The sequence below is a fragment of the Myotis daubentonii genome, chromosome 4 (genome assembly GCF_963259705.1).
Source record: "Myotis daubentonii chromosome 4, mMyoDau2.1, whole genome shotgun sequence".
NCBI lineage: Eukaryota > Metazoa > Chordata > Mammalia > Chiroptera > Vespertilionidae > Myotis > Myotis daubentonii.
The window spans coordinates 29,345,614-29,372,605 of NC_081843.1; the positions used below are offsets into that span (position 1 = coordinate 29,345,614).

At 45.9% G+C, this 26,992-nt stretch overlaps 1 protein-coding gene across 2 annotated transcripts in view; it reads right to left on the bottom strand.

Moving 5' to 3' along the window:
• Positions 1-26,992, bottom strand: part of GALNT17 (polypeptide N-acetylgalactosaminyltransferase 17) — a 426,094-nt gene that overhangs the window by 22,514 nt on the left and 376,588 nt on the right. For both annotated transcript variants that reach the window (XM_059693393.1, XM_059693394.1), the window contains 2 exons: positions 7,248-7,433; positions 4,696-4,833 (listed from right to left, as the gene is read on the bottom strand). In XM_059693393.1, coding sequence (XP_059549376.1) covers positions 4,696-4,833; positions 7,248-7,433 — 324 coding nt within the window. The remainder of the gene's footprint in view (positions 1-4,695; positions 4,834-7,247; positions 7,434-26,992) is intronic.

Genomic DNA, 26,992 nt, shown 5'->3' on the forward strand with positions numbered 1-26,992 from the left:
CATTGAAAAGCACACACAGGCCTTTCCATCATGCAGAACTCCAGCAATACTTATTTGTATATTCAAAAAATATCTACTGAATGCAGACACGGGGCCAGGCGCAAGTGTTTCAGAACGCACCTTCGGAGGAACAGACAAAAGTCCCCTAATTTGGCCTCCAGGTGTGCTGTGTTCTATGTGGATGTCCATCCCGCCCACCACCCTGCAATCTCAACCGGCGGGAAAACGGCAATGCTGGCCTTCTCCATGTACGTGGTACCCTCTAGATTATGTTCTCCATGGAAACCAAACTAACTGGGTAAATCAGGAAGTGGGGTTCAGAGACGGAGGGGAGGTGGCTCCTGAGCTAAATGCTAAAAGGGATAGTGGGAATGATGCTGGCAACGTTCTGTTTTTCAGCCGGGTGGTAGCTATGTGGATATTTGCTTTATATTGTTACGCTGCACATGTATACTTTATGCACACTGCATATGTGTTATATTTCATATAATAATGCCTAAAGGAAAAAAAAAGAAGTGCAAAAGTGAACTAGGGGCCAGGGCAGTCCAGGCCGTGAGGGTAGTATGGACCGACCCTAGTATTTTGAGCAGGGGAGTTGGTGGCCCCATGTTTTGTGCACACTGACATGCTTTTGCATGTAGGAAGGCAGTGTCTCATACATGCAACAGTCAGGATATAAAGCATACACACACCTTTCTTTAAAAATTATTTTAAGACATTCTAGATAATATAGGTAAAAATATTTTAAATTGAATGAAAAGTGAATAAGTAAGTAAGTAAGGCCTAAGTAAGCCTGGACACTGGCACTGGATGTCCAGTGAGGCAGAAACGCCAAGGCTGACATCTGCTCAGAGGGGTCTGGCTCCCTTCGTCACTGGCTGGGGTCTGGTGTGGTGACAAGAACTACCAGTTGTAAGCATTAAATTACATTTGTCTGAATGTTGGTAAATTTTGTCACTGAACTGAATTTGACTACAAAGTTATTCTTAACGAGTGTATAAAATGCAAATAGCCCAGCTGGTGTGGCTCAGTGGTTGAGTGTCAATCTATGAACCAGGAGGTCAAGGTTCGATTCCCGGTCAGGGCACATGCTGAAGTTGCAGGCTCTATCCCCAGTGGGGGAAGTGCAGGGGGCAGCAAATGGTTCTCTCTCATCATTGATGTCTCTAGCTTTCTCTCCCTTCCTCTCTGAAATCAATAAAAATATATTTTAAAAAACAGTGGTATCTACATAATGGTAGATTTTGTTACAAACTAAATTTGACTAGTGTGATTTTTTATTTTTCATTTAATGCAATAGTCCATCTGAAACACATTTCAGATAATGGTGAGCTCAGCAAACAGAAAGTACTGAAAATGTTAACAATGCCTGGGAATTGGGAATTGGGAGTAAGTTTGTTTTCATCTTTATATTTTCTACAGAATGTATGCATTAAATGTATTACTGAAAAGAGGCCATCTTCCCGCATTTTCCCATTTTTATTCTTCCTTTGTTAATACTATTTTGTCCTTCTAATTATAATCTTACCACATAAACACTAGTGATACCTGGGAGACATGAAAAAGTCCCCACACAAACCTGCCTGTCCCACTTGCTTTTAAGAATCACATTATCAATACTTTTCTCAAGTCATTAAACTTTTGTACAAACCTTTTGAAATAGCTACAAACTATATTCAAACCATTAAGATAGTATATTTAACTAACCTTCAAGTCAGATTCAGAATTTTTTATAAAAAAAAAAAAAGTCCCTAAGATGAACAATTTTACTCTCAAATCTGTGTCCTCATTTCAGATTATTTGCTTAGGAGAAGAGTGGAATGGCTATCATTAAGCCCTGTAATACATGCGGTTCAAATTGCTTTTTAAAAAGCTCATTTCAATTTGCACTCTCACGAGAGGAGATGTGGCTTTTCATATTACCAAGACCTTGCTGGCAAAGCACCAGCACGTATTCTGACAATGAGTATTTGTTCACTCGGTAGTAGGAGAAAAGCTACCGCAATGTATTTTAAAATTAGTTTTCACTTCTTTGATTATAAAATAAATTAGAAATTTTCATGTGTTTTTCAACGATTGTATTTTCTTTTGTACTTTATTTTTCTCTGGGATTTTAAATTTTCTTATTTAGGTTAAATTTTTTATTTAAATCAATTTTCAGGGCTCATTATATATTAATGATACTATCCATTCATCTACAGTATTTATGGCAGACCTATTTCCAGTTCGGCAGATATTTCTCTATTTGGTTGATGTATAGATTACTTTAATATTTATGAGCTCAGATCCATTATCCTTTTCTTTTGCATTTTCTTTCATGGCTTTGATTCTTAGAAAGCCTTTCCTTCCCCTTTTAGAGATTAGATTCATATCTATTTCCCTATGGTTCTATTATGGTTTCTTTTCTTTCATTTAATGCTATAGCTCATCTGAAATTCACTTTGGGATATGGCAACCTGTTAGAATCTAAATTGTTTTCTTTTCCAACGAGCTAGGCAATTTACCTAATTGTCTTACAAATAATCCATTCACTGCCCACCATTTTCCAATGCTTCCTTTATGTTTGATCTTACTTTGATAACAACAAACACACAAAACACCCCAAACCATGCCTTTTTATTTGAAGAAGAAAAGACAAGGACCTATTAATAATTACTGCTGGGTGCCAGTTACTGTTCTAAGAACTCTCCACATCATACGTTTCATCTTCCCAAGAACCCCATGGGGTAAGCATTTTCCTTCCCCCATTTCACAGATGAAGGAATGGAAGCTGAGAGGAGCCACTCTGGGTAGTGGATTCATCCAGCAGGCTGGCTCTGGAGTCTGCATGACACAGACTGCCCCTGCAAGAAGCAAGCTTCCCTTTCCTAATTCCCGCACAGGGGAGACACCTCACCTGGACCCTGATGGTTTAACCTGGAACTGATTACAATAGCCAAGATCTGGAGGCAGCCCAAGGGCCCATCTATAGATGAGTGAATAAAAAAGCTGTGGTATATTTACACAATGGAATACTACTCAGCCATAAAAAGGAAATCTTACCCTTTGTGACAGCATAGGTAGACCTAGAGAGCATTATGCTAAATGAAATAAGCCAGAGAGAGACAAGTACCATATGATTTCACTCATAAGTGGAATTTCATGAATAAAATGAACTAACAAGCCAAATAGAAACACTCATAGGACCGGCCAGCACAGCTTAGTGTTTGAGCGTTGACCTATGAACCAGTGGGTCACAGTTCAATTCCTGGTCAGGGCACATGCCGGGGTTGTGGGCTCGATCCCCAGTTTGGGGAGTGCAGGAGGCAGCCGATCAATGATTCTCTCTCAACATCGATGCTTCTCTATTCCTCTCCTTTCCTCTCTGAAATCAATAAAAAAAAAGAAAAAGAAAAGAAACAGACTCATAGAGAACAGACTGACAGCTGTCAGAGTGAAGGGGAATTGGAGGGCTGGGTGAAAAAGGTGAAAGGATTAAGCAAACACACACACCGGCACAGGCGCGCGCGCACACACACACACACACACACACACACACTCACACACACACTCACACCCTCATAGACACAGACAACAGTATGGTGATTACCAGAGAGAAAGGTGGGTGGGGGAAGGTAGAAGAAGGTAAAGGGGGGGATAAATGGTGATGGAAGGAGACTTGATTTGGGATGGTGAACACATAGTACAATATACAGATGATGTGTTATAGACCCGTACACTTAAAAAACTATATAATTTTATTAACCAATGTCATCCCAAGAAATTCAGTAAAAATTAAAATCATAAAAGGCACCAGGCATAAAGTAGGAAAATTCATAACTATAGAAAGAGTAAACACGCTAAGTCAAAGAGAGCCTTGCTAGCATCAGTCTATACTCAGAGATGGAGAATGTGTGTATAAAATGCACATGTGTGTATATAAAAATGTATATTTTTAGTAAAAACAATATACACACACAATAAAGAAGACCATACATCAAAATGTACACTTTATCTATGCCTAGATCCAGTCCCAGCTACATGGCTGATAGGCTATAAAACTTAGGTAATTCATTTAAGCTCTCTAAGTCTCAGCTTTCTTATCAATACAATGGGAAATAATACTACTACCTCATAAGGTGACAGTGAAATGAATTCATATGTAAAAAGCACTTAGAATAGTGCGTGGCATTTTGAAAGCACCCAGTAAGTGTTCATTGCTATTATTATTATTATTTTAAAACTTTTCTAAAACCTATATTTATGACATGTATAATAAGAAAAAATTCAGGTGTAGAAAGGTGATATTATCTCATCAGAGGAAATCCGAGAAGCGCATCTGCACCCTTTCTTTGGTGGTAAATGGCTCTGGGCCACAGCATTGAGCAATGGAGAGCTCCAGTCCCCACCTCACTTTATACCCAACTTCCTAGTGAATGTCCCATTTACAGGCCCCAGGGGACTTCAAAATCCAAATGTCCCAAAGAGAGCTCATCAGCCACTCCACACCACAGGCTGAAGGCCCATGCCCCATTGTAACATTCCTTTAGTCTCTTCTACCAGCTGGTGAGAGCCCTGCTGTCAGGGACTGCACCATCAAAATCCACTCACTGAATGAATTAATGAATGAGTAAATGAATGAATGACTCTGTTCCTTATTTCCCCCCATCAAAGCAATATACAGCCCACGCTGAGAGCATGTATGGTCTTAATTACCTCCCCGTATGCAATGGTGTTATTGTATCTTCTCATTTCTGGGTAAACGTGGTCCAGGTACCACTGGAAATTCTTACACTTTAAACTTTTCCTTAAGGCTCTTCTTTCAGAGACATCACCTATGTCGATTCCTGGGTTCTGAAAGGAGAGAGAAGCAAAAGGCATTACTGACCGGGGAGCTCTGGCCGAAGAGAAGCACAGGTGTCATCACACTTGGGAAAACAGAGAGAAATCTTAATTTCTCTGCATGCTTACTTGGAAGGTTGGAAGAAGGGCACCTATTTGATCATCTATTTCCCAAGCCAGACACTACTGTCTTCTGAGCGCATCACTCGGTCCCCAATCAGCTGCCCCGATCATCACTGTGTGAAAGGGGTCCCGGGATACCTTATGGGGCACCCTGTATTCCCAGCTGCGCCTCTCCCACATTTCCTGAGTGACTATCCGAGCCAATTAGAGGAATTATTTGATTAAGACAAGAAAATAGATGCCTCTGCACCACCTCCTGCCTTTCTTTTCTGCACAGGTGTAATTTCCCCCTTTGTTGGCCCTTTGTGGAGTTCATTTATGCAGAAGTGAAAATAATTTTCCATCGCAAAGCTTGTAATAATGTCCTAATGAATAATTCACTCTGCTTTTACAGAAATGAACCTGTAATGGGCTGCTGTGTGCTGACAGGGAGAAATAAAGTAGTTGAAATATGACTCCACAGACTCAGCCACAAGATGGCCCTGAACTAGGGGATACAGGCTGCTCTCCACAGAGGCGGGGAGGCCAGGCAGCATCTTGGGGGTCCAGGAGAGTTCAATGATTTCATTAAGACTTCATCCTCAGCAGCCAAACAATGATTTCCAAAGGAACAGCCCTTTAAATGTCAAACATTAAAATTCAAAAGCAAACCTGGGCACCGATATTTAACTCTTTGTTTTAATTTACTGAGCATGGTTAATGAGAATGGTCACGTGTGAAAAGTGTGGTAGGGGACACTGGCATGAGGGACCAGAGGCTGTTTGTGATGATGGAGAAGGCATTGGGATAGTCGGCAGCCCTGAGGTCTTCGGACTCTCAGTCACACCACCTTCCTAGGTCACAGCTCCTCATCTGCAAAATGGGAAAAATAGCACCTATTCCGCTGACATCACAGGGTGCGGGCAGAGGTGAATGAAGACTGGATTTCGCATCCCTCCCCGCTGCATGCTATGTGCAGGGCCTTAATAAGCAAGTCACTTTTAGCCTCCAGAGCTTCGGTTTACCCATCTATAGAATGGACATCACACTAGGTTCACATCAGGTTAGCATTTACCGAGCACTTAATTTTTTGCCATGCTCTGTTCTAAGCCTCGTTTTTAGCTTCCCAGGAGCCCTAGGAGATAAATGTGAACGATCCTGTTGTACAGATGAGGAAACCGAGGCAGATGGTTCCTAAGTCTCGAGGTTGTTTTGAGGGCTAAATGAGATCTTACAAATAAGGAACTTATCTAGTGCCTGGGACACAGTAAGGGCTTACCAGATGTTGCCTATCTTGATATCATAACATGTAAAATCACTTACAGTGTCTCAGCTCAAAGCACTCCAGTGCCATGGGGGTATTCAATACTGTAGAACCTTATTTCTACAATTGTAAAACAACGATATAAATTCTTCACTTTTATCCTCCTTATCCACAGACCTTGCACATATGCCACTGCATTTCTGCTGTTTTGGGCTCCCGCCTCCCGAAAGACAGGGGCTGCCATTTCTCAGCAGGAACATTCTAGGCGATCCTCTCAAGGGCATGGCTTGGACATCTGGCTGACGAGGTAAACCCAGCTGTGGCTGGGGGTTCGGCTCACCGTGCTGTGCCGTGGAGGACAAACAACACTCAGCGGCATCCCCATATCCCTGCCAGGCGCTGCTCTAAGGATGTCACCGGTACTTAGATTTAGTACTTTAGATGAGGCTCTCACAACCACCGAGGAAGGAGCACCTGCTATTATCCCCGTTACAGCTGAGGAACCCAAGGTACAAAGGCGGTCTAAATGGATTCATTCACGATCTCACAACTAGTAGGTGGCGGGGCTGGGACTCAAAGGGCTGCAATAACACGGGCATTTTCCTGGGCTACCTTCTGGGCAGAATAAGGGCAAGAGCTGAAGAGCCATGTAAACAAGGGATTCAGCAGGCAGTGGGGGCACCTGTCACGAGGCAGCTGCAGCTCCACGGGAGGGCAAGCCGTTAGAGCAGATGACAGGGTCTGGTGCCAAAAGTTTTGGGCAAGGACCTTCTGAGCACAGTGCATGTTCAGAAGCAGGGCATCCAGATGACTGTAATAAGACTGGGACTAACCCAATCCGACCCTTCCAGTCCTTGTAAATAGATTTTGAGATTTCTGTTGTCACCGTCCCCCCGTACAGTGAGGGTTCTAAAAACTGGAGCTCTGTGGACCCCCTCAAAATGCGTTCATAATTTTGCAAGTCTGAGCATCTTTCTGGGGAGGAAGCATCAGCTTATTAAAGGGATCAATGTCCCGTCCAACACAAGGATCGCTGATGGGGAGGGCTGCTGGACCCTACCTCCAGCGGCAGGTTCCACGCTATGTACACATGAGACTTGTAATCGTCCATCCAGACCTCCGCCACCCGGAGAGCATTCCTCTTGGTGTAGAAGCCGATGTTGCTATTGTATGGCTTCTTCTTCCGCTCGATGTGGGCCACCCGTGAGCAAGGCAGGACCTCCATGCTGCCCCCGCAGAGCCATACCTGGAGGTGCAAGGACTTCGTTAGCCTGACAGGCATTCCCAGCTGTCACTGCCCCTCCCTGAGGTCCCAAGGCAATGGCTCAGGAGACCTAGCATGAGTGAGAAATAACATTTTAACATATAAAGCCATATGAGATTTCAGGGTTGGTTTGTAACTGCAGCACTAACCTAAGCTAACCTAATTAAAACAGGTAGAAAAGAAGATTTGCGGGAATTTTATAGATATAATAGTCTAGAATATTAAAATCCAGCTCTGGGTAGGAGTGGCCCATAAAGGTGCTCCCGGGGGCACATGGCTTTCTCTGTTCTCAGTAGTGCACTGGCATCCATGAATGTTTTCCCCACACCTGCTGGAACTGTGCCCTGCAGGTCTAGACTGGAAAATTCAAACTAAAAAACAGACCATCTTTGTTCACATCAGCACAAAGTATACCGGGGTCTAGTTCTACACTGTTAATATGCTCCAATGTGGAGTCCCGAAAGCACAGGTGCCCGGCATTCTGGAAGCATCCACCCCAATAAGATCATGTACAGGATCACTGTTCCTGGAGTATTCAGGTGGAAGGCTGAAATGATGGTTGCCTTTGAGAGATGCAAAAGCCCAAGGAAGCGGCCCCTGCTGTTCTCTGCCTGGGCATGGCAGGCATCCAGGCTCCCAGGTCCTGCTTCCAGGGGAAAGCTGGGCCATCCAACCACTCTCAGTCCCAGGCAGGAAAAACAAAGCATGTCTGATTGCCCAGAGGATTAATTTGTGAAAGTGAAATGCCTTGCTTCTTGGGAAAAGAGGAATAAGACACAGAGAAATTTCAGGGACCTGTGAGCTCCTGTGTACTCTCCATGAATGACAGTGTGCTGGTGAACTGACTCAGGTCGGCACGAGGTATGCTCCTTCCAGATGGGGTCATTTCAAGCCATTCCACCTTTAGTCTCCTGGAAACCTGTATCCTTGAGGATTTGTCCACCTCTCCTGGGCCTTTATTGATTAAATTTGGTGGCACAATTCAGATGTGTGTGATCCTCTGTTTCTATTTCCCAACTCTGGTTATATCACAGGGAAATCATATACCTCTGGAACATTCTCTCCATCACCAAGAATCCTCTCTCACTGCTCATGCCTTCAATGAGGAGACAGTGAGCTAAGGGATTTGTAGACAGTGGTGGCTCAGACTAGTTTGATTTGCAACCTAATAACTAGGTGTCCCCTTGGGTTGAGACAGACCCATTACAAGGAAGTCAAGTCAGGGAGGCAAAATATTGCAAAAAAGACATGAAGTGCTACAGTTATGGGCATTTGATAGTTTCAATATTCAGGGGGCTCTGGCTGGGTAGCTTGGTTGGTTAGAATGTTGTCTCAATGGGTCAAGGTTGTGGGTTTGATCCCTGGTCAGGGCACATACAAGAAACAACCAATAAGTGCATAAATAAGTGGAACAACAAATTGATACCTCTCTCTCTCTTTCTCTCTCTCTCTCTCCCCTTCCCTCCCTCCTTCCTTCCCTCCCTCCCTCTCAAGTAAATAAATAAATATTTTAAAAAAAGATTCAGGGAATAAATGAAAATACGCTTGTGTTCACCAATGAGAAAACTTAATATTGTTAGGATGGCAATACTCCCCAAACTGATCTAAAGATTCAGCTTTCAACAAGGGTGCCAAGACAAATCAATGGGGGAAAAGAATAGTCTTTTAATTGTGTTGGACAACTGCAAAAGAATGCCTTGGGCTACTACCTCTACAAAAATTAACTATAAATGGATCAAAGACTTAATGTAAGAGCTAAAACTGTAGAACTCTTAGAAAAAACTACAAGAGCATATTTTCATGACCTTGGATTACACAAATGTTCATCAACTGATGAATGGATAAACAAATGTGGTATTTCCATACAATGGAATATTATTTAGCAATAAAAATAAATGGAATACTAATACATGCTATGATATGAATGAACCTTGAAAACATTATGCGAAGTGAAAGAGGCCAGTCACAAAGAAGCATATATTGCATGATTCCATTTACATGAAATGTCTAGGATAAGAAAATCCAGAGAGACAGAAAGTAAATTCACAGTTGCCTAGGGCTGGGGGTGGGTTTGGAGAAATTAGAGTGACTGCTGGTAGGTATAAGGTTTCTTTTTAGGGTGAAGAGAATCTTCTAAAATTGTGTTGATCACTGTATAACTCTAAATATTCTAAAAAGCCACTGAGTTGTACACTTTAAATGGGTGAATTATAATGGTATGTGAATATCTCAATAAAGCTGTGACAAAATAAATAAATCGATAGACAGATAAATAAGTCCACAGAGAGATGGAGAAAAGAAATTCCAGGGTTGGATTCTGAGTTGGGGAGGTTCAGGACGACTGAGGAAAGCCAAGAAGGGGTGGGTGCCAAGCAGGGATCACAGGTGCAGGTATATGAAAACCCTCAGCAAAAGCCAGGAACCCAGTTCCAAGAACAGAGCCACCAAGTGGGAACAGAACCTGCAACCAGGCCTATTTGGTGCCAATCCTCGGTAAGCTGTCCAGACCAAGGTCAGTATTGCTCCAAAGCCCGCAGTGCGATTATGCTCACGAGAAGGCTCAAGTGGCCTTGTTAGAAGTAGAGGTGAGAAGGGAAGAGGAGCTTGGTTGCACCCTGTGTCAGATCCCAAATCTCTTAAATGACAAGGGAGTGATGATGTCCCAGGCTGGGAGGCAGGCAATGCAACACTCCTGTCCTGTGTGGCAGGAACCTGGCTTCCTGTGCTGGGATCTGTCATGTGGCTATCAGCTGGCATGCTCAGTGAGAACCAACTCACAGCCACTCGGCTCTTCCTGTACATTCTGGGGTGGGGCAAGGGGCTCTAAGACTCTGTTGGACCCAGAAAAGAGAGTGAATTACCATGGTAGACACTGGCCCAGATTCCTATAACATCACCACAGTCCCTCTCTGTCTGAAGAAACCTGGGTGTCAACTGATAGATGAATGGATAAATAAGATGTGGTACATATATACAATGGAATATTACTCAGTCATAAAAAAATAAAATCTTGCCATTTGCAAGAACATGAATGGAAGCAGTGGTTCTCGACCTTCCTAATGCCGTGACCCTTTAATACAGTTCCTCATGTTTTGGTAACCCCCAACCATAAAATTATTTTTGTTGCTACTTCATAACTGTAATTTTGCTACTGTTATGAATCGTAATGTAAATATCTGATATGCAGGATGTATCTTCAGGGGTCGCGACCCACAGGTTGAGAACCGCTGATAGAGGGTATTTTGCTAAGTGAAGTAAGTCAAACAGAGAAAGACAAATACCATATGATTTCACTTACATGTGAACAAAAAAACAAAAACAAATGAATACACAAAACAAAACAGAAACAGATCCATAGATAAAGAAAACAAGCTGATAGTTTCCAAAGGGGAGAGGGGTAAGGAGATAGGTAAGAAAGGGGAAAAAACAAAACAAAACAAAAATGAGAGAGAGAGAGAGAGAGAGAGAGAGAGAGAGAGAGAGAGAGAGTCAGTCACAAAACTCTAGGCCCTAAGAAGTCTTAGACAAAATACATCTCTTCTGTTTCAGAACAATTGATGCCCTGGAAGAAGAAGAGGACCCTATGGGAGAGGGATGCCAGTGGGCAGGTGGCATTGGTATCTCCACCATCATGAGAGAGGGAGAGGGAGAGAGAGAGTCTTCAAGGGTGTGCTGGTTTAATTCCAATGGATGCATGTTTCTTTCATTCACTCAACTCATACCATTTAATAAATATTTCACTAACTCTTTTGATCCTTAAAGATTGTGTCATCAAACTAGGAAAAATTGGTATTCCCAGAATTACCCCTGGATCTCAGCCTGGTCAATGGTCTCCCTGATTGTCCTCTATATTTTCTCAGTTGAAGTCTCACATCTTTCCTTCAAGGACAGGATGAGAAATTGTCTTACATGACTGGTTCCAAAGCCTGGCTATGCCTTTGAATCACTAAGAGAGTTTTTAAAAATTATAAATGTCTGGGTCCCACCCCAGCTCTAAGAATCTAATTCTCCAGGGGTGGAGCTGGGTGTTTAAAGAGTCCCCCCACTTTTTATGTTGTGATGTGTAACCAGATTTGGGAACCACTAGTGTAGGACTTTTCTGAGGCTGTGGTGTTATGACTCTGTATCACAGGGGCTGAAGAAGCTAGGATGTGCCTGGCCAAAGCCAGTTCAGCCTGGTAGTGGTTCCAGGTATTGACAAGAGGCAGGGCATCTAATGTGCCAGGTGCTGCCCAAACCACGCTCTCCCAGGGTCACTGTCCCTGAGGTCAGCAAGGGAGGAAAGTGTGGGAGCCTGAAGCCACTGCCAGGTGCAGGTGAAAAGCTGTGGGGGACGCCAAGGAGTCAGAACCAATGTGACTGTTTTGCTTATATCATCTATTCTTGTAGGCAGTGGCCTCCAAACGTTTTTGATATTCATTCTCCTCTGGAAAAAAATTAAAGCATAGCCTTCAATATGTTTGGTTTATCCATTTTAAATTATATGCACATGCTACTGTACTAATATATTTTACACATGATAAATTAACATATATATAGAAATTGAAAATGATATGAAAAGGGAAGCATTATTATATCCCCCTTGAACCCCAGTGGATTTTCTTGTGTGGCCCCCTTTGGAAACCACTATAAGAATTCAAATATTCAAGGTCAAGTCTTATCCCCCCCATTTTAAGACACCAGCTGTTTATCATGGGCAGCGGGAAGTAGTCAGGAATGAGGAGGTTTGGGCCAAAGTAACCTAGTGAGAATTTTCAACTCTGTCATTGAGAGCCATGATTACATGAAAGCCATTTTTCAGAGATGCTCCCAGCACCCCCGGGAGCACTGCAGTTTTGGAAAGAGACTCAGATGCTGTTACAGGACGAAGCCCAGAGCCCTCTCCCCAACCCACACCACAATCATTCAAATTGAACAGGAAGCAGCAGGAGCCAGAAAGAAACCCTGGTGCTCTCCTGAGCACTCCATTCCTCAGCGCTGGCCAGTCCACCACCAAGTCCTGCATCTGATGACTCCTCCCCATGGCTCAGCTCCACTCACTTCCGATCATACCCACCATGACCACCAAACCACCTCCTCCTCCACCATCACTCTAAGCTGCCACCTAGACCACAGCAGCCACCATTCCACAGCTCCAGTCAGCAGCAGGTGGTGTGATCTGATCGCGCCATGCCTCGGAACACTTCCCGGCTCTCACTGCTCTGAGAATGAAGCCCAAAATCTGACTGTGGCCTTCCAGGACTTGCATCTCCTTGCCCCACCAGCATCATCACTGCACTTCCCCCAACAATCCTGCTTTCTGTTCTTCCGGGTGCCACACTCCTTCCAGCTTCAACATCTTTTTATCCCCCTGCCTCTCGCTCCTCCACTCTCCACCTAGTTAATTCCTACATTAGCCTTTAGCTCAATCATCGCTTCCTCAGGGAAGCCCCCCAGAAAGTCAGAGCCCCCATCACACCTTCATGTAGCACTTACCACAGCTGTGATTTTGTGAGCACATTACCTTCTCTCTTCTTCCCTAGCTGCTAGCTCCATGAGCACTGTGCCTGGCACACAAGTAAGTGCCTGATAAGTTCTTGTTCGAATGACAATGTGAATGGAGGGGCTGTAGGGCATATGTATGGAGTAGAAAGCAAGATGCTGCTTTGGGCTGAGATGCTGGTCTTCCTCACTTGCCTGGGGCTGAGTGGGGAGAGACAGGATGAGGGAGCTGAGAGGAGCATATCTGAGGGAGCGTGGTGGCCAGGTCTCTGAAGGGCATAGTCCACACATGCACTTCAGACATGGGCCTGGGGAGAACCAAGATGGCGGCATAGGTTAACGCCGGAGTTTGCTGCTTTGAACAACTACTTCAAAAGTGAAACCAAAAAACGGAAGGGACATCACCCAGAACCACAGGAACGCTGGCTGAGTGGAAGTCCTACAACTAGGAGGAAAGAGAAACGCATACGGACACTCAGAGGAGGCGCAGTGCTGAAGTCAAATTCTGAGGTGCGGAGTGCGCGGAGCGGGCTGGTGGCGGAGGGCGCGGTTGTTGTTTTCAATCGGGAGGGAGTCGCAGACTCTGAGCACCAGATCCGGGCGAGTCAAACTGGAGAAGTGGGACTGTCTGGCTTCGGTCAGAGTGAGTGCAGCTTTCTCTCCGAGCTTTGCAGCGGGTGCTGGGACTCAGAGAGGCAGAGCCCCTGGGGACAGGACTGCGAGCCGCCATAACTGCTCTCTCAGGCCCACCCTGTTGATCCTGTGCGACCCGCCCCGCCCAAGCCCAGCGCAGAACCATTTGCCGGATAGCCTCAGGCAAAGGCTAGATTAGCACCTCCCTAGAGGACAGAAGTTCTCTCACTGCTGACACAGCTGATTCTCATAGCCACTTGACCTGGAGGTCAAACCCTCCCTGGAATTAGCTACAACAATCAAGATTTATCTATAAGACTGCGAACAAAGACCACTAGGGGGTGCACCAAGGAAGCATAACAAAATGCGGAGACAAAGAAACAGGACAAAATTGTCAATGGAAGAAATAGAGTTCAGAACCACACTTTTAAGGTCTCTCAAGAACTGTTTAGAAGCTGCCGATAAACTTAATGAGATCTACACGAAAACTAATAAGACCCTCGATCTTATATTGGGGAACCAACGAGAAATTAAGCACACAAAGACTGAAATAACGAATACTATACAGACGCCCGACAGCAGACCAGAGGAGCGCAAGAATCAAGTCAATGATTTGAAATGCGAGGAAGCAAAAAACATCCAACCGGAAAAGCAAAATGAAAAAAGAATCCAAAAATGCGAGGATAGTGTAAGGAGCCTCTGGGAAAGCTTCAAGCATACCAACATCAGAATTATAGGGGTGCCAGAAGATGAGAGAGAGCAAGATATTGAAAACCTATTTGAAGAAATAATGACAGAAAACTTCCCCCACCTGGTGAAAGAAATGGACTTACAGGTCCAAGAAGCGCGGAGAACCCTAAACAAAAGGAATCCAAAGAAGACCACACCAAGACACATCATAATTAAAATGCCAAGAGCAAAAGATAAAGAGAGAATCTTAAAAACAGCAAGAGAAAGAAACTCAGTTACCTACAAGGGAATACCCATACGACTGTCAGCTGATTTCTCAACAGAAACTTTGCAGGCCAGAAGGGAGTGGCAAGAAATATTCAAAGTGATGAATACCAAGAACCTACAACCAAGATTACTTTATCCAGCAAAGCTATCATTCAGAATTGAAGGTAAGATAAAGAGCTTCACAGATAAGGAAAAGCTAAAGGAGTTCATCACCACCAAACCAGGATTATATGAAATGCTGAAAGGTATCCTTTAAGAAGAGGAAGAGGAAGAAAAAGGTAAAGATACAAATTATGAACAACAAATATGCATCTATCAACAAGTGAATCTAAGAATCAAGTGAATAAATAATCTGATGAACAGAATGAACTGTTGATTATAATAGAATCAGGGACATAGAAAGGGAATGGACTGACTATTCTTGGGGGGGAAAGGGGTGTGGGAGATGTGGGAAGAGACTGGACAAAAATCGTGCACCTATGGATGAGGACAGTGGGTGGGGAGTGATGGCGGAGGGTGGGGCGGGAACTGGGAGGAGGGGAGTTATGGGGGGGAAAAAAAAGGAACAAATGTAATAATCTGAACAATAAAGATTTAATTAAAAAAAAAAAAAGACATGGGCCTGGACATCTGAGGGGAGACTGGTTGTCTGGAAGAGCCAGCACAGCTCACTGGCCTGCAGTCTGGCCCGTGAATTCAGTGCTTGATTGTGGAAAAACCTTCTAGAAACAATCCAGCACACCCTCTGCTCAGAAAGCACAAGGAGACCATGGGGTTGGAAATCTAGCCTGGGAGTTACGATGATAATGATGATTCACCTAACTGGTGTCCTCCACACCCTAATTCTAAGCTACCCCTTTGAGTTACTCCTTTCTGAGTTTCTCCCAGGTATGTATGAGATATGCACATTAATCAGTATCTGTTTGATCTTCTCTTGTTAACCTGTCTTTTGTTACAGGGGCCCCAACTGAGAGCCTAGAAGGGTAGATGCCGAGGTCCAACCCCAGCGGGTTCAGGGGTCCCCAAAGGAGTGGACGGAGTCGGCGAAGAAGGAAGGACGCGGAGACAGTGTTCAGTTGATCAGCAGCCTAGCCAGGATCTCTAGCCAGGATCTCCAGCCAAGTTCTGGTCTGGATCTCCAGAGAGGTTCTGCTCAGGTTCTCCAGTCAGGTTCAGTCACCAGGTTCTAGTCAGGCTCTCCTGCCAATCTCCGCAGTCAGGTTCAGTCCAGGATCCCCTGCCATGCTCTCCTGCTAGGCTCTGTCTCTAGGCTCCGAGGCCAGTCCCTGTCCAGGATCCTCCGGCATGCTCTCGCCAGCGAAGTTCTTCTGTCCCTAGAGACCGTTCTGTGTAGGTTCTGTGCCTAGGCTCTGTCTCTCTTGGTCCTGTCTTCCAAGCCCTGTGTTCTGAGTTCTGTGTTATAAGTTCTGTGTCTTGCTGTCTTGTTACATCTGTATTTACACCAGTTGATTTTAATCCTGTCAATTTCTATTCCAAAGGTTAGGGCGTTTCTTATCTCCATTCCAGGGAGTAAAGATTATGTAGCTTAAGCATGATTGTTCATAGTTAAAGTGATTAGTTACCCACCTGGCACTTAGTTGAGGGGTTTTATTCCCTCCCTAACTTCAGGGGAAAATCCCTACCTGGGGATTCAACCTTTCTCGGAGAGGTGACCTTGGTTAAAACACAGCGCCAAGAAGGTGAGCAAACATATTAAGAACCGTATGCCATATATGCCAGGTCCCTTGAAACAGCAAGGATGGACCGGCTCCCGGCAAATTCCCCCTTTTTTATTTTTTAAAAGCAGCCATTAAAAAGAAAAACCTGAAATGCTCTCTTGTATCCATTTTAAGAGTAGGATTGGCGCTTTCCGCTATTACCTGAGTCTATCACCCCAGGGAGAGCTTGCCAATCCTGCACTTTCCCGGGGTGGAAAGGCTGCAGTGGGGTTAAGGATAAGGCTCCTTGGGCCTACCTTCTCCCATGCCTCTACATTTACCTTTCCAGCACCTTTCCTTCCTCAGAAAAGCATGGACGTATTTCTTGTATAAAATGTTCCATCTGACTGGGAGTAACCTTAATTCCTCTGCTAGCAAGCATATGTGTTAAAAGATCAATACAGAGTCTTATTTCTTTAGACTCAGTATGGCACATCTTCTTAATCTAAAGATCAATACAGAGTCTTCTTTCTTTGGACTCAGTATGGCACATCTTCTCAATCTAAGTTCTGTACTATCCACCTTCTTACCCTACTTATCCTCTATAGGGGGGTTTGCAGCACCCTGGTGGAGTCCTATCCGTCCCGAATGTGGGGGTTCTCAATGGGGGGGGGGCTTACCTAGGGGAATCCTTTTCCAGGGATTCCCAAAGCTGTGGACGGAGTCGGCGAAGACTATCCACCCTCTTCCAACAGTGGAGTCCTATCCATCCCGAGAATGGGGCTTACCTAGGGGTCCCTGTTCGGGCGCCATATGCCAGGGTCCAACCCCAGCGGGTCCAGGGGTCCCCAAAGGAGTGGACGGAGTCGGCGAAGAAGGAAGGACACGGAGACAGTGTTCAGTTGATCAGCAGCCTAGCCAGGATCTCTAGCAAGGATCTCCAGCCAAGTTCTGGTCTGGATCTCCAGAGAGGTTCTGCTCAGGTTCTCCAGTCAGGTTCAGTCACCAGGTTCTAGTCAGGCTCTCCTGCCAATCTCCGCAGTTAGGTTCAGTCCAGGATCCCCTGCCATGCTCTCCTGCTAGGCTCTGTCTCTAGGCTCCGAGGCCAGTCCCTGTCCAGGATCCTCCGGCATGCTCTTGCCAGCGAAGTTCTTCTGTCCCTAGAGACCGTTCTGTGTAGGTTCTGTGCCTAGGCTCTGTCTCTCTTGGTCCTGTCTTCCAAGCCCTGTGTTCTGAGTTCTGTGTTATAAGTTCTGTGTCTTGCTGTCTTGTTACATCTGTATTTATACCAGTTGATTTTAATCCTGTCAATTTCTATTCCAAAGGTTAGGGCGTTTCTTATCTCCATTCCAGGGAGTAAAGATTATGTAGCTTAAGCATGATTGTTCATAGTTAAAGTGATTAGTTACCCACCTGGCACTTAGTTGAGGGGTTTTATTCCCTCCCTAACTTCAGGGGAAAATCCCTACCTGGGGATTCAACCTTTCTCGGAGAGGTGACCTTGGTTAAAACACAGCGCCAAGAAGGTGAGCAAACATATTAAGAACCGTATGCCATATATGCCAGGTCCCTTGAAACAGCAAGGATGGACCGGCTCCCGGCAAATTCCCCCTTTTTTATTTTTTAAAAGCAGCCATTAAAAAGAAAAACCTGAAATGCTCTCTTGTATCCATTTTAAGAGTAGGATTGGCGCTTTCCGCTATTACCTGAGTCTATCACCCCAGGGAGAGCTTGCCAATCCTGCACTTTCCCGGGGTGGAAAGGCTGCAGTGGGGTTAAGGATAAGGCTCCTTGGGCCTACCTTCTCCCATGCCTCTACATTTACCTTTCCAGCACCTTTCCTTCCTCAGAAAAGCATGGACGTATTTCTTGTATAAAATGTTCCATCTGACTGGGAGTAACCTTAATTCCTCTGCTAGCAAGCATATGTGTTAAAAGATCAATACAGAGTCTTATTTCTTTAGACTCAGTATGGCACATCTTCTTAATCTAAAGATCAATACAGAGTCTTCTTTCTTTGGACTCAGTATGGCACATCTTCTCAATCTAAGTTCTGTACTATCCACCTTCTTACCCTACTTATCCTCTATAGGGGGGTTTGCAGCACCCTGGTGGAGTCCTATCCGTCCCGAATGTGGGGGTTCTCAATGGGGGGGGGGGGGCTTACCTAGGGGAATCCTTTTCCAGGGATTCCCAAAGCTGTGGACGGAGTCGGCGAAGACTATCCACCCTCTTCCAACAGTGGAGTCCTATCCATCCCGAGAATGGGGCTTACCTAGGGGTCCCTGTTCGGGCGCCATATGCCAGGGTCCAACCCCAGCGGGTCCAGGGGTCCCCAAAGGAGTGGACGGAGTCGGCGAAGAAGGAAGGACACGGAGACAGTGTTCAGTTGATCAGCAGCCTAGCCAGGATCTCTAGCAAGGATCTCCAGCCAAGTTCTGGTCTGGATCTCCAGAGAGGTTCTGCTCAGGTTCTCCAGTCAGGTTCAGTCACCAGGTTCTAGTCAGGCTCTCCTGCCAATCTCCGCAGTTAGGTTCAGTCCAGGATCCCCTGCCATGCTCTCCTGCTAGGCTCTGTCTCTAGGCTCCGAGGCCAGTCCCTGTCCAGGATCCTCCGGCATGCTCTTGCCAGCGAAGTTCTTCTGTCCCTAGAGACCGTTCTGTGTAGGTTCTGTGCCTAGGCTCTGTCTCTCTTGGTCCTGTCTTCCAAGCCCTGTGTTCTGAGTTCTGTGTTATAAGTTCTGTGTCTTGCTGTCTTGTTACATCTGTATTTATACCAGTTGATTTTAATCCTGTCAATTTCTATTCCAAAGGTTAGGGCATTTCTTATCTCCATTCCAGGGAGTAAAGATTATGTAGCTTAAGCATGATTGTTCATAGTTAAAGTGATTAGTTACCCACCTGGCACTTAGTTGAGGGGTTTTATTCCCTCCCTAACTTCAGGGGAAAATCCCTACCTGGGGATTCAACCTTTCTCGGAGAGGTGACCTTGGTTAAAACACAGCGCCAAGAAGGTGAGCAAACATATTAAGAACCGTATGCCATATATGCCAGGTCCCTTGAAACAGCAAGGATGGACCGGCTCCCGGCAGGTAGAGGAAAGATTTTTTTCTCCTCTACACCATCCTCACTCACAAGGTCTGTAACTGCTCCAATGGTAACCATGGGTGCCCCACACTGTCCAGTCAGGGCTCTCAGCCAAACCTAGCGAAGCAATTCTGCAGTCTGAAGTCTACCCAATAATGATGTCTTACAGATGTCACTATTTATGAGCTACGTTATCCTCACAAGTTATGTATAGTTTTTCTCTTATGAACGTAAAAGAGACCACATAGCAGACCTGACAAGCTCAGTGACCGGGAGTAACCACATATGCTGTTCTGATCATAAATTCCTAACTGGGCAGGCCACAGCGGGTAGTCACTTCCCAGGCCTCCAGCTTCCTAAGCAAAGGTCAATCTTTACCCTACATGAGTCTAGTACATTCATTGTTCTTAAGCATCTAGGATAACATACCTTTGAAATACCAGAGTCATCTTCTTTTCCTAGACCCCTCAAGGCACAACGGCTGTCACGAGAGCACAGGCCATGAAACCCCTCATTGTTATCCTGCTGCCTGCACACCATCTCTATATGCGGTACATGTTAGATGTTAACTATCCTGTACCCACCAACAAAAAGAAGTATGTGATTCTCCATTTTTCTTTTTAATCAAACCCTTGAGATTTCCCCCATTACTTTCTCCTGCCTCCTTAACCTACCACCAATGAATTCCATGTATTCCTCCTTCCGTTTTATCCTTTGATTCTGATGTACTAAGTAACCTGCAAGATGGCCATTCTCCGGAGCATTTTCTCAATCCACTGAGATCTTGCTTCCTGGCATGTCCCCAGATTTGGCTCAGATAAACTCTTTTAAAGTTTCTTTCTAGGTTTGGACTTTCTTTCATTGATCAGATGAAAGAATGACAAATACTGAGACTCAAATGGGAGAATTCCAAGGGAGTTAAAACTGGTGAGGCAGCCTGAAAGGGGCACAGGAAATAAACCTTCTCTATGAAGGCCTCCAGTCTGTGTTCAGTGAGTTTTCTTCCCAATTCACATACCTGAAGGGACAGGAAATTCCACCGACACCTCTCAGGAGAGAAGAGAACACAATTTTCTCTATATTTTTCTCTATATTTTGTCATGGAGATTTAGAGTATAAGAAAAAAAAAAGTTTACCCCTTTAAAAAAAGGTGGGGGGAGGGAAGTCAAAGAGCCCAGAATTAAATAAACGCTCTGATGGCTTCCTGTGGTTTGTGACCAGCAGCTCCAGATATTCTGGGTAATAAGGTGTTCTGGGGCCACAGGGACTCCTGTCGCCCTCAAGGCCACCCCCTAAGGAGAAGTGGAGGCATCTGGCCTTCAACCCCAGCATCCTCCCTCCTATGACCTCCTTCCAAGGCCTGACCTAGGTACCTGACCCACAGAACCTGGAAGTCCGGTCCTGGGTGGGGCCTCTCCTCTCCCTCCCTGTGGGGGATGAGGGAAGCCCTGCCCTTGGGAGTCTCACAGCCTTCTCCTTCCAGGGACAGGAATCCTTCCTGGTAGCAGATTGAAGTCACTTCAGAAGCCATTTAACCCATTTACATCGTTAAAAACAACATCAGAGGAACATTCAACACAGAAACAACTCCATTCAGTAATCCAAGGGCAGGCAAATTTAAGCCTTTTGTCTGCTGATAAAATCTGTTCAAAGCAACAGATTTCTGGCTAAGAGAACAACTGATTTGTTACTCCCATCCTTCCCATCATTTTAGGGACAACCTGGTAACCACCTCCCAGAGGCCTGGGCTCACCCTCCTGAAGATTGAAAGGACAGAACAGGACTGATAGCTGTGTCCTTAACCCCTCTTCCAAGAAAAAGCTGCAGAATGTATCAGTTACTCAGCCTGCCCTTATCTCGGCCAATGGGAAAGCAGTGGAAACTAGCCCAAGGCCAAAAGTATGCTGAGCACCCCAGTCTTTGTGTAACCAGACCCTAACTGCACCCTGCCCTTGCGTCACTAGCCCCCAGCCCTCACTCAACCAACCGGAATCGGCCAAATCAGTGGTCAGAGTGTGCCCCCCCCTCCCCCGCAAGCCCTATAAATTCTTTGTTCTCTTGGGACTTGGGGCTCTCTCTTGCATCCAGTAATGGAGGCGGGGGCGGGGGGGGGGGGGGAGGGAGACCAAGCGAGCTTGAATAAAAGACTCTCTGCTTTTGCATCGGATTTGGTGCTCCCTGGTGGATCTTGGGGCGGGGGGGGTCTTGAAATCTGGGCATAACAAAGATCAGGGCCCCCAGAGACGCCCCTGGTCCTCAGCACCCCCTCTGCCATGCTGGAGACAGCGAGCTGGCTTTTCCCAGTTTCGATGCACATTACATCCCACGAAATTGGACGATCACATAATGGCTTTGCTCCTACAGTCCTTTTGTGAGAACTCAATCTTAATTCTTCTGCTTTATTTATTACTGTTTCTCAGAAGCAGGGATTTACAAATATGGACCTCAAGCCATATCTCAATTTAGCTACCACCATGACAAGAACGCTTAAATACCTGGATTCTGCTGCCAGTCGATGCCAGTCATTTCTCTTAATACCAGATGAGGAATTAAAATGAAGTCTGTAAGAGACATGTGATTCAGAGGCGGGGAGACGTGCACAGGGAAAGCAGCTTGATTTATCGAGCCTGGAAGAAGTGCTGGGGGAGCTTGCTTCCTTTGATTTTTGTCGCTATCGCTTTTGCACTTAAAAGGATAATATTGGGGGGAAGGTGGAATAATACCGGGTCTCTGCTCACCAGTTTCAAACTTACCCTTGTTATTGTCAGAGAGGGCCTGGGCCTCTGTGTTAGGAAAATAGTACAAAGTTGCCCACTTTTAGGTCGGCTGCGCCCTGACTTCCCCTCACTTGTTTGCCTTCCTCTCTTTCCCTCCACTCCCTCTTTCCCGACCACTTATGAGTAAGTTCCCTATGTCGGCGTTCTCTGCTCCTGTTCTGTCCTCCTATCTCTGCTCTGTTCACTGACTCCTTCCTTTGGACAGTCCCTCCTTTTGCAAGAGTCGCTCCAACTAAGTAGGTGTTAAGCATGTTACCTGTCTTTGCATCCAGCCTGATTGATGACTTTAACTTGTAAATAATTCACCTTCTTCAGTCATTCCATTCAATACCTCGCACATATTTACTAAGACCAGAGCACAGAGCTAAATGCTGCCAGGAATAGAAAGATAATTTAGACAGGGGTCCTACTCACCGTCTTTGCTCTTTCCTTAGAGCTTAAAATTAGAATTCTAGGCAAGTGCTGAAGATCGCTTTAGAACCTTGATGAGAAAGCAGCCAGAAGAGGGGCCTTCATTTCCTGACCTGGGCACCCATGTTCTCTCGTCAGTAAGACTACATTTGCCTAGGATTAAAGAGGAGCTGGTAGGGTGCAATTACAGGTGAACCGTGCTTAACCAAAGGAGAAAAATGAGCAATATTTAATTGTGTTTTTAACACCAGAGGGCCAGAGTTTTGTGATCACGTACAGAGATCTGGGGGGAAATTAGAATATTTTCATGTGTCAGAGTGCATCCTATCACCATGGTTCAAAGGCCCTCAAAGGTGATCGATGTCTCTAGTGCCCGAGCTCCCTCCCTGAAACCAACTTAGTCAGGGCTAAATAAAAGGCCTTTCCAATTATCCTTTCCAGAAATCTGCAGAAGGGAACAGTGGCTGCAGCGTTGCCAGAAGTTTGGGACTACGGCCAGGGCAAAGCCAGGACTAATCAGCCCACCATAGATCCACCAGATGAAGCATCTGCCATTGGCCATCATCTAATGCTAGTAACTACCTTCCATTCATTAAATGCGGCCAAGAGGGCCTGCCTGAGACATGCCTTGGAGAGAACGTTGGCTGGCTACTTATCTACCCCTGCTCTCTTCCCCAGGGGAGGCCCAGTCTCCCTCCTCATCGGGGATAGAGATGTGAGGACCCCTCACTCAAGGTCACAAAGTTGGGAGTCAGAGGGTACATACCAAAGTCTGGATCAGTGGAGATACCTTGATAGAGACAGAACTTGAAAAGCCCCACACAACAAGCGGTCAGGTGCAGGCACCCAAGACCAGGATCTGAGGCCAACCCAGAGCCAACAGCAATGGGAGAGCTGGGAAGTCGAGAGAGAGGCACGGTGGTGAGAGCTGGCGAAGGGACGGCAGGGACCACCTTTGCAGACAGGAAGTGGGCATGAGGACCCTGTAAGGCACCGCTCAGAGCAGAGTGCCAATGGCCTTTTGGGCCCACTGGCTCTATGCTTCCCAAAGACAATTTCTGGGCAACTGTAGAGCATGGAATCATGAAAGGTCCGTGTTAGATGAGGAGCACTGGGCTCACATCTGGCTCTGCTACATGGCAGCCTGGCTACTCTCACCCCCGAACCTTGGTTTCCTCAGCCTTGAAGTGCAGCTGATAACTTAGAGCACCTGATCTGAGGGGTGTTGTGAGAAAGGAATAGGGTAACCAACGTGCACTTGTGGTCAGCCACTAATAGCACAATGGCAGCTCACAGTAAATGCAGAAAAACCCCCACCAAGTTAGCTATTAGTGGCTAACCACAAGTGCAGCTATGAAGTGAGCTGTGTCTCGAGCAGTGACGACACTGTGACTTCTGTGTGATGCCCGCAGGAGGGACATCTGGAGATGATGACCTGATGACTGTGGTGAGAGTGAGGCCTGCTGATTCTGGTTCAGGGTTGCAGGTCTCACCATCCAGGTACCATGAGCCCCTTTGTGCACATTCAGGCTTTTGCCCTAGGTAGAGACCTGCTATTGGATGTGGGCTCTCTGGTGGGCTGGGCTCTACCCTACCTGGCTGGGCAGATCCACAACCCTCTTACTCTCCCCCAGAGGGTCAGGGTCAAGGATTTCCTAGAGTGGAAGGTGGTGTTGGGCATTCATAGAGGTTCAGAGACTAAAGACAATCACTTAGGAGAAAGTCAGAGGGACCCTGAGCACCATCTGGAATTCCTGCAGCACTGGGGGTGAGATGCTCACAGAAAGAGGAGGTATGGGTTTCTGGGTCCTGTCCCTGCAGTCAGGCCACTAGGGAGAGGAAAGGCATCAATAGAGGACATGAGAAGTTGTCACGCATGCTCTTCCTCTCCAGTTCCTGTAGGAGCTCCAGGAATTGGGCAGCGTACTAGGCCTCCAACCTGTTGCCATCCCTGTCGCCATTCATACATAGCAGATTGGACATCCCTACCAGAATGGCATCACCAACACACTGCCTTCATGGTAGAAGATCATGAAGAAGCAGTGTCCAGGCGTAGGAAGGTTTTAATTCTCCTGCAGCCAAGAGGAGGAGCATGATATGCACTTGCTTCCCCTGTGAACTGGTACACACAGGGGACCACAGTGATAAGTGAACACACACTTAGGGTCCCAGGCTCGGCAAAGAAAAAGAAAGTTAAATTTAAACAGAAGGTGAGTCCACCTTCCATTCCACTCAAAAGATAGAAAGACACTGAGACCCTTGCAGGCAGTCAGTTAGTTAAAGAGAAGGTTCATGGCCAGGGTTGCTGAAGCATTGGGAGCACCCTGGTCCTGCTTCCCTGAGCTGGGTCACCCACTGCTTCCTCCAAGACTGAAGCCACCTCAGAATCCTTCTGATGATTCCATACCAGCTTGTTCTTTTTGCATAAACTGCTAACAATGTCACTGAGCTTTCAAAATGTTGGACTAGTAATTGGGTTAGATGCACTGGATGTGGGGGACGTGGGGGATTTCTGAAAATGATGAGCTATAGGCCAGCAAAGGGACAGAGATAATGTTCCATGTTGCAGAATGGAGCAGGGCCCAGGGGCTTGGGGCAAATGGCTGACAGTGAACAAGTACCTGGGTGGGGGTCTTGTGGGTAAGGAAGCTACCCCATAGGAGAGTGAAGACCAGAAATTCTGGGCCTTCATTTGATGCAGTGCTCTTGGGGATGTTGGATAATTTAAAGCAGGGGAAAGACAAACACAGATCTTGGTTTGCTTGGGTCTTGGCACAAAATGAAACTTCAAAACCATGAGTCTCCTAAGGGAATCTGGGCCAGCAGCTGGAGGCTGGCAGCTTGAAGAGTTACAACACCAGTAGGTTTCACAATCTCTTTAATTTTTTAATGCAAACATTGGAGCTTTGATCAGGAAAGAATCCTAACAACTAGAGGGGATACTCATATGCTGAGAAAATGATGACTCTCAGTTCCATTGAACTCTAACTTCTAATTTAGTCCCCAAAAGAACTAAAATCTGGGCCAACTTCTCTGGGGCACAGGCTGCAATGTGGACACCCGCGTGCCAGCCTCCCTTGCAGCTAGGTGTGCTGGAAGACTCCTCATGTGAGCCTAGAGGAGGTGTGCCACCCAAGGTCTAATGTGCCTGAAGAGCTGGTGTGCCTTCTCTACCCTCCCTCCCACTGCACAGGGACCTTGGAATTCACCTGTTGAAGGTGGAAGAACCACACATGGAAGAATCCAAGGGCCCACATAACCACAAGGAAGGCCACCTGCCAACCATAAATATCTTCAATGGGTTTTTACTAAAATCCCAGTTAAGACACTGAGATTTGGAGGTTTGCTTGTTCCAGTAACCAGAGTGACCCAGCTACTCTCCATCCTGTATTTTGCCTTTTAAGTGTGTAGAACTGTAAAATGTGTCCAGGAATCCCATGCTTTGCATGGATTAGATGTCCTGAAGCAAGTGGCTTCCCTGAGGCCAATCTAGTAATCTTATTTCTGTTTCTCTCCCAGAAAATAACTCATTCCTCAGCTTCCATGGAGGCTGGCTATTGCACCTGAATATTGAAAATGTCACCATCTGCCCCATCTCATTCTATTCTCTGCCCTGCTTGGGGCCAATTTCATGTTTTGGAAATTGCTGGAATAGTAGCCAGCAGCGGAGCTGATAAAGAGAAATGGTCTTTTAAATTTTTAAACAGTTCTTCCCGGTGCTGCTTTGTTCGTGCTCTCTGAACACTGTGTCCGGCATCTCTTCCAGGCCCGTGGCCTATTTGAACAATGCTAAAATGTCATCTCCTACCTGCTGGCTTCTGCTGCTGCAAGCAGCTGGCAGCCTGGCTCCCACAGAGCCCGGGAGACGGAATGCGTGTGCACACTACCCATTCACAGAACACAGTCAAAAAGACAGCCGGCTTGAGCAAAATATGTCTACCCACTGTCTAGCTGAGAGAAAACATAGGAGAGACACTGTGTTCTCTTTAATGCACTCTCCTTTTTTCCTTTGGCTTACCTGGCGTGCGGGGGGTTGGGTTTTGTTAGTTCTTAGACAGAATAACATTGAAAAGCATTGACCTGAAAGCTTAAAGAACCATCAGCTTAGGGTTCCTTCAGAGGCCATCCCAGGCCTTTGTCCCGGGGAATTTGAAGCACAATCGGTCCTGTGATTGAATTTTATCAGGTCTGATGTTCCCAACAGGTGCCATGTGGCTCTATATTTTCTTGCCACCCCTGCATACTATTGAGAAATACTTAGCGGGCAGAAAGAAAACATGTCTGTTATGGGCTCAACTGTTCTTTCCAAATTTCACAGGCTGAAGCTCTAACCCCTAGTCTTTCAGAATGTGATGCTACTTGGGGACAGGGCCTTTCAAGAAGGCGTTAAGGTGGGCCCTAACCAATGTTAAAGGGCCTGATAATAAGAGGAGATTAGAGCTCACACACACAGAGGGAAGACCCTGTGAGGACACAGAGAGAAGGCGGACATCAACAAGCGGAGGACAGAGGTGTCAGAGAAAACCAGCTCTGATCTT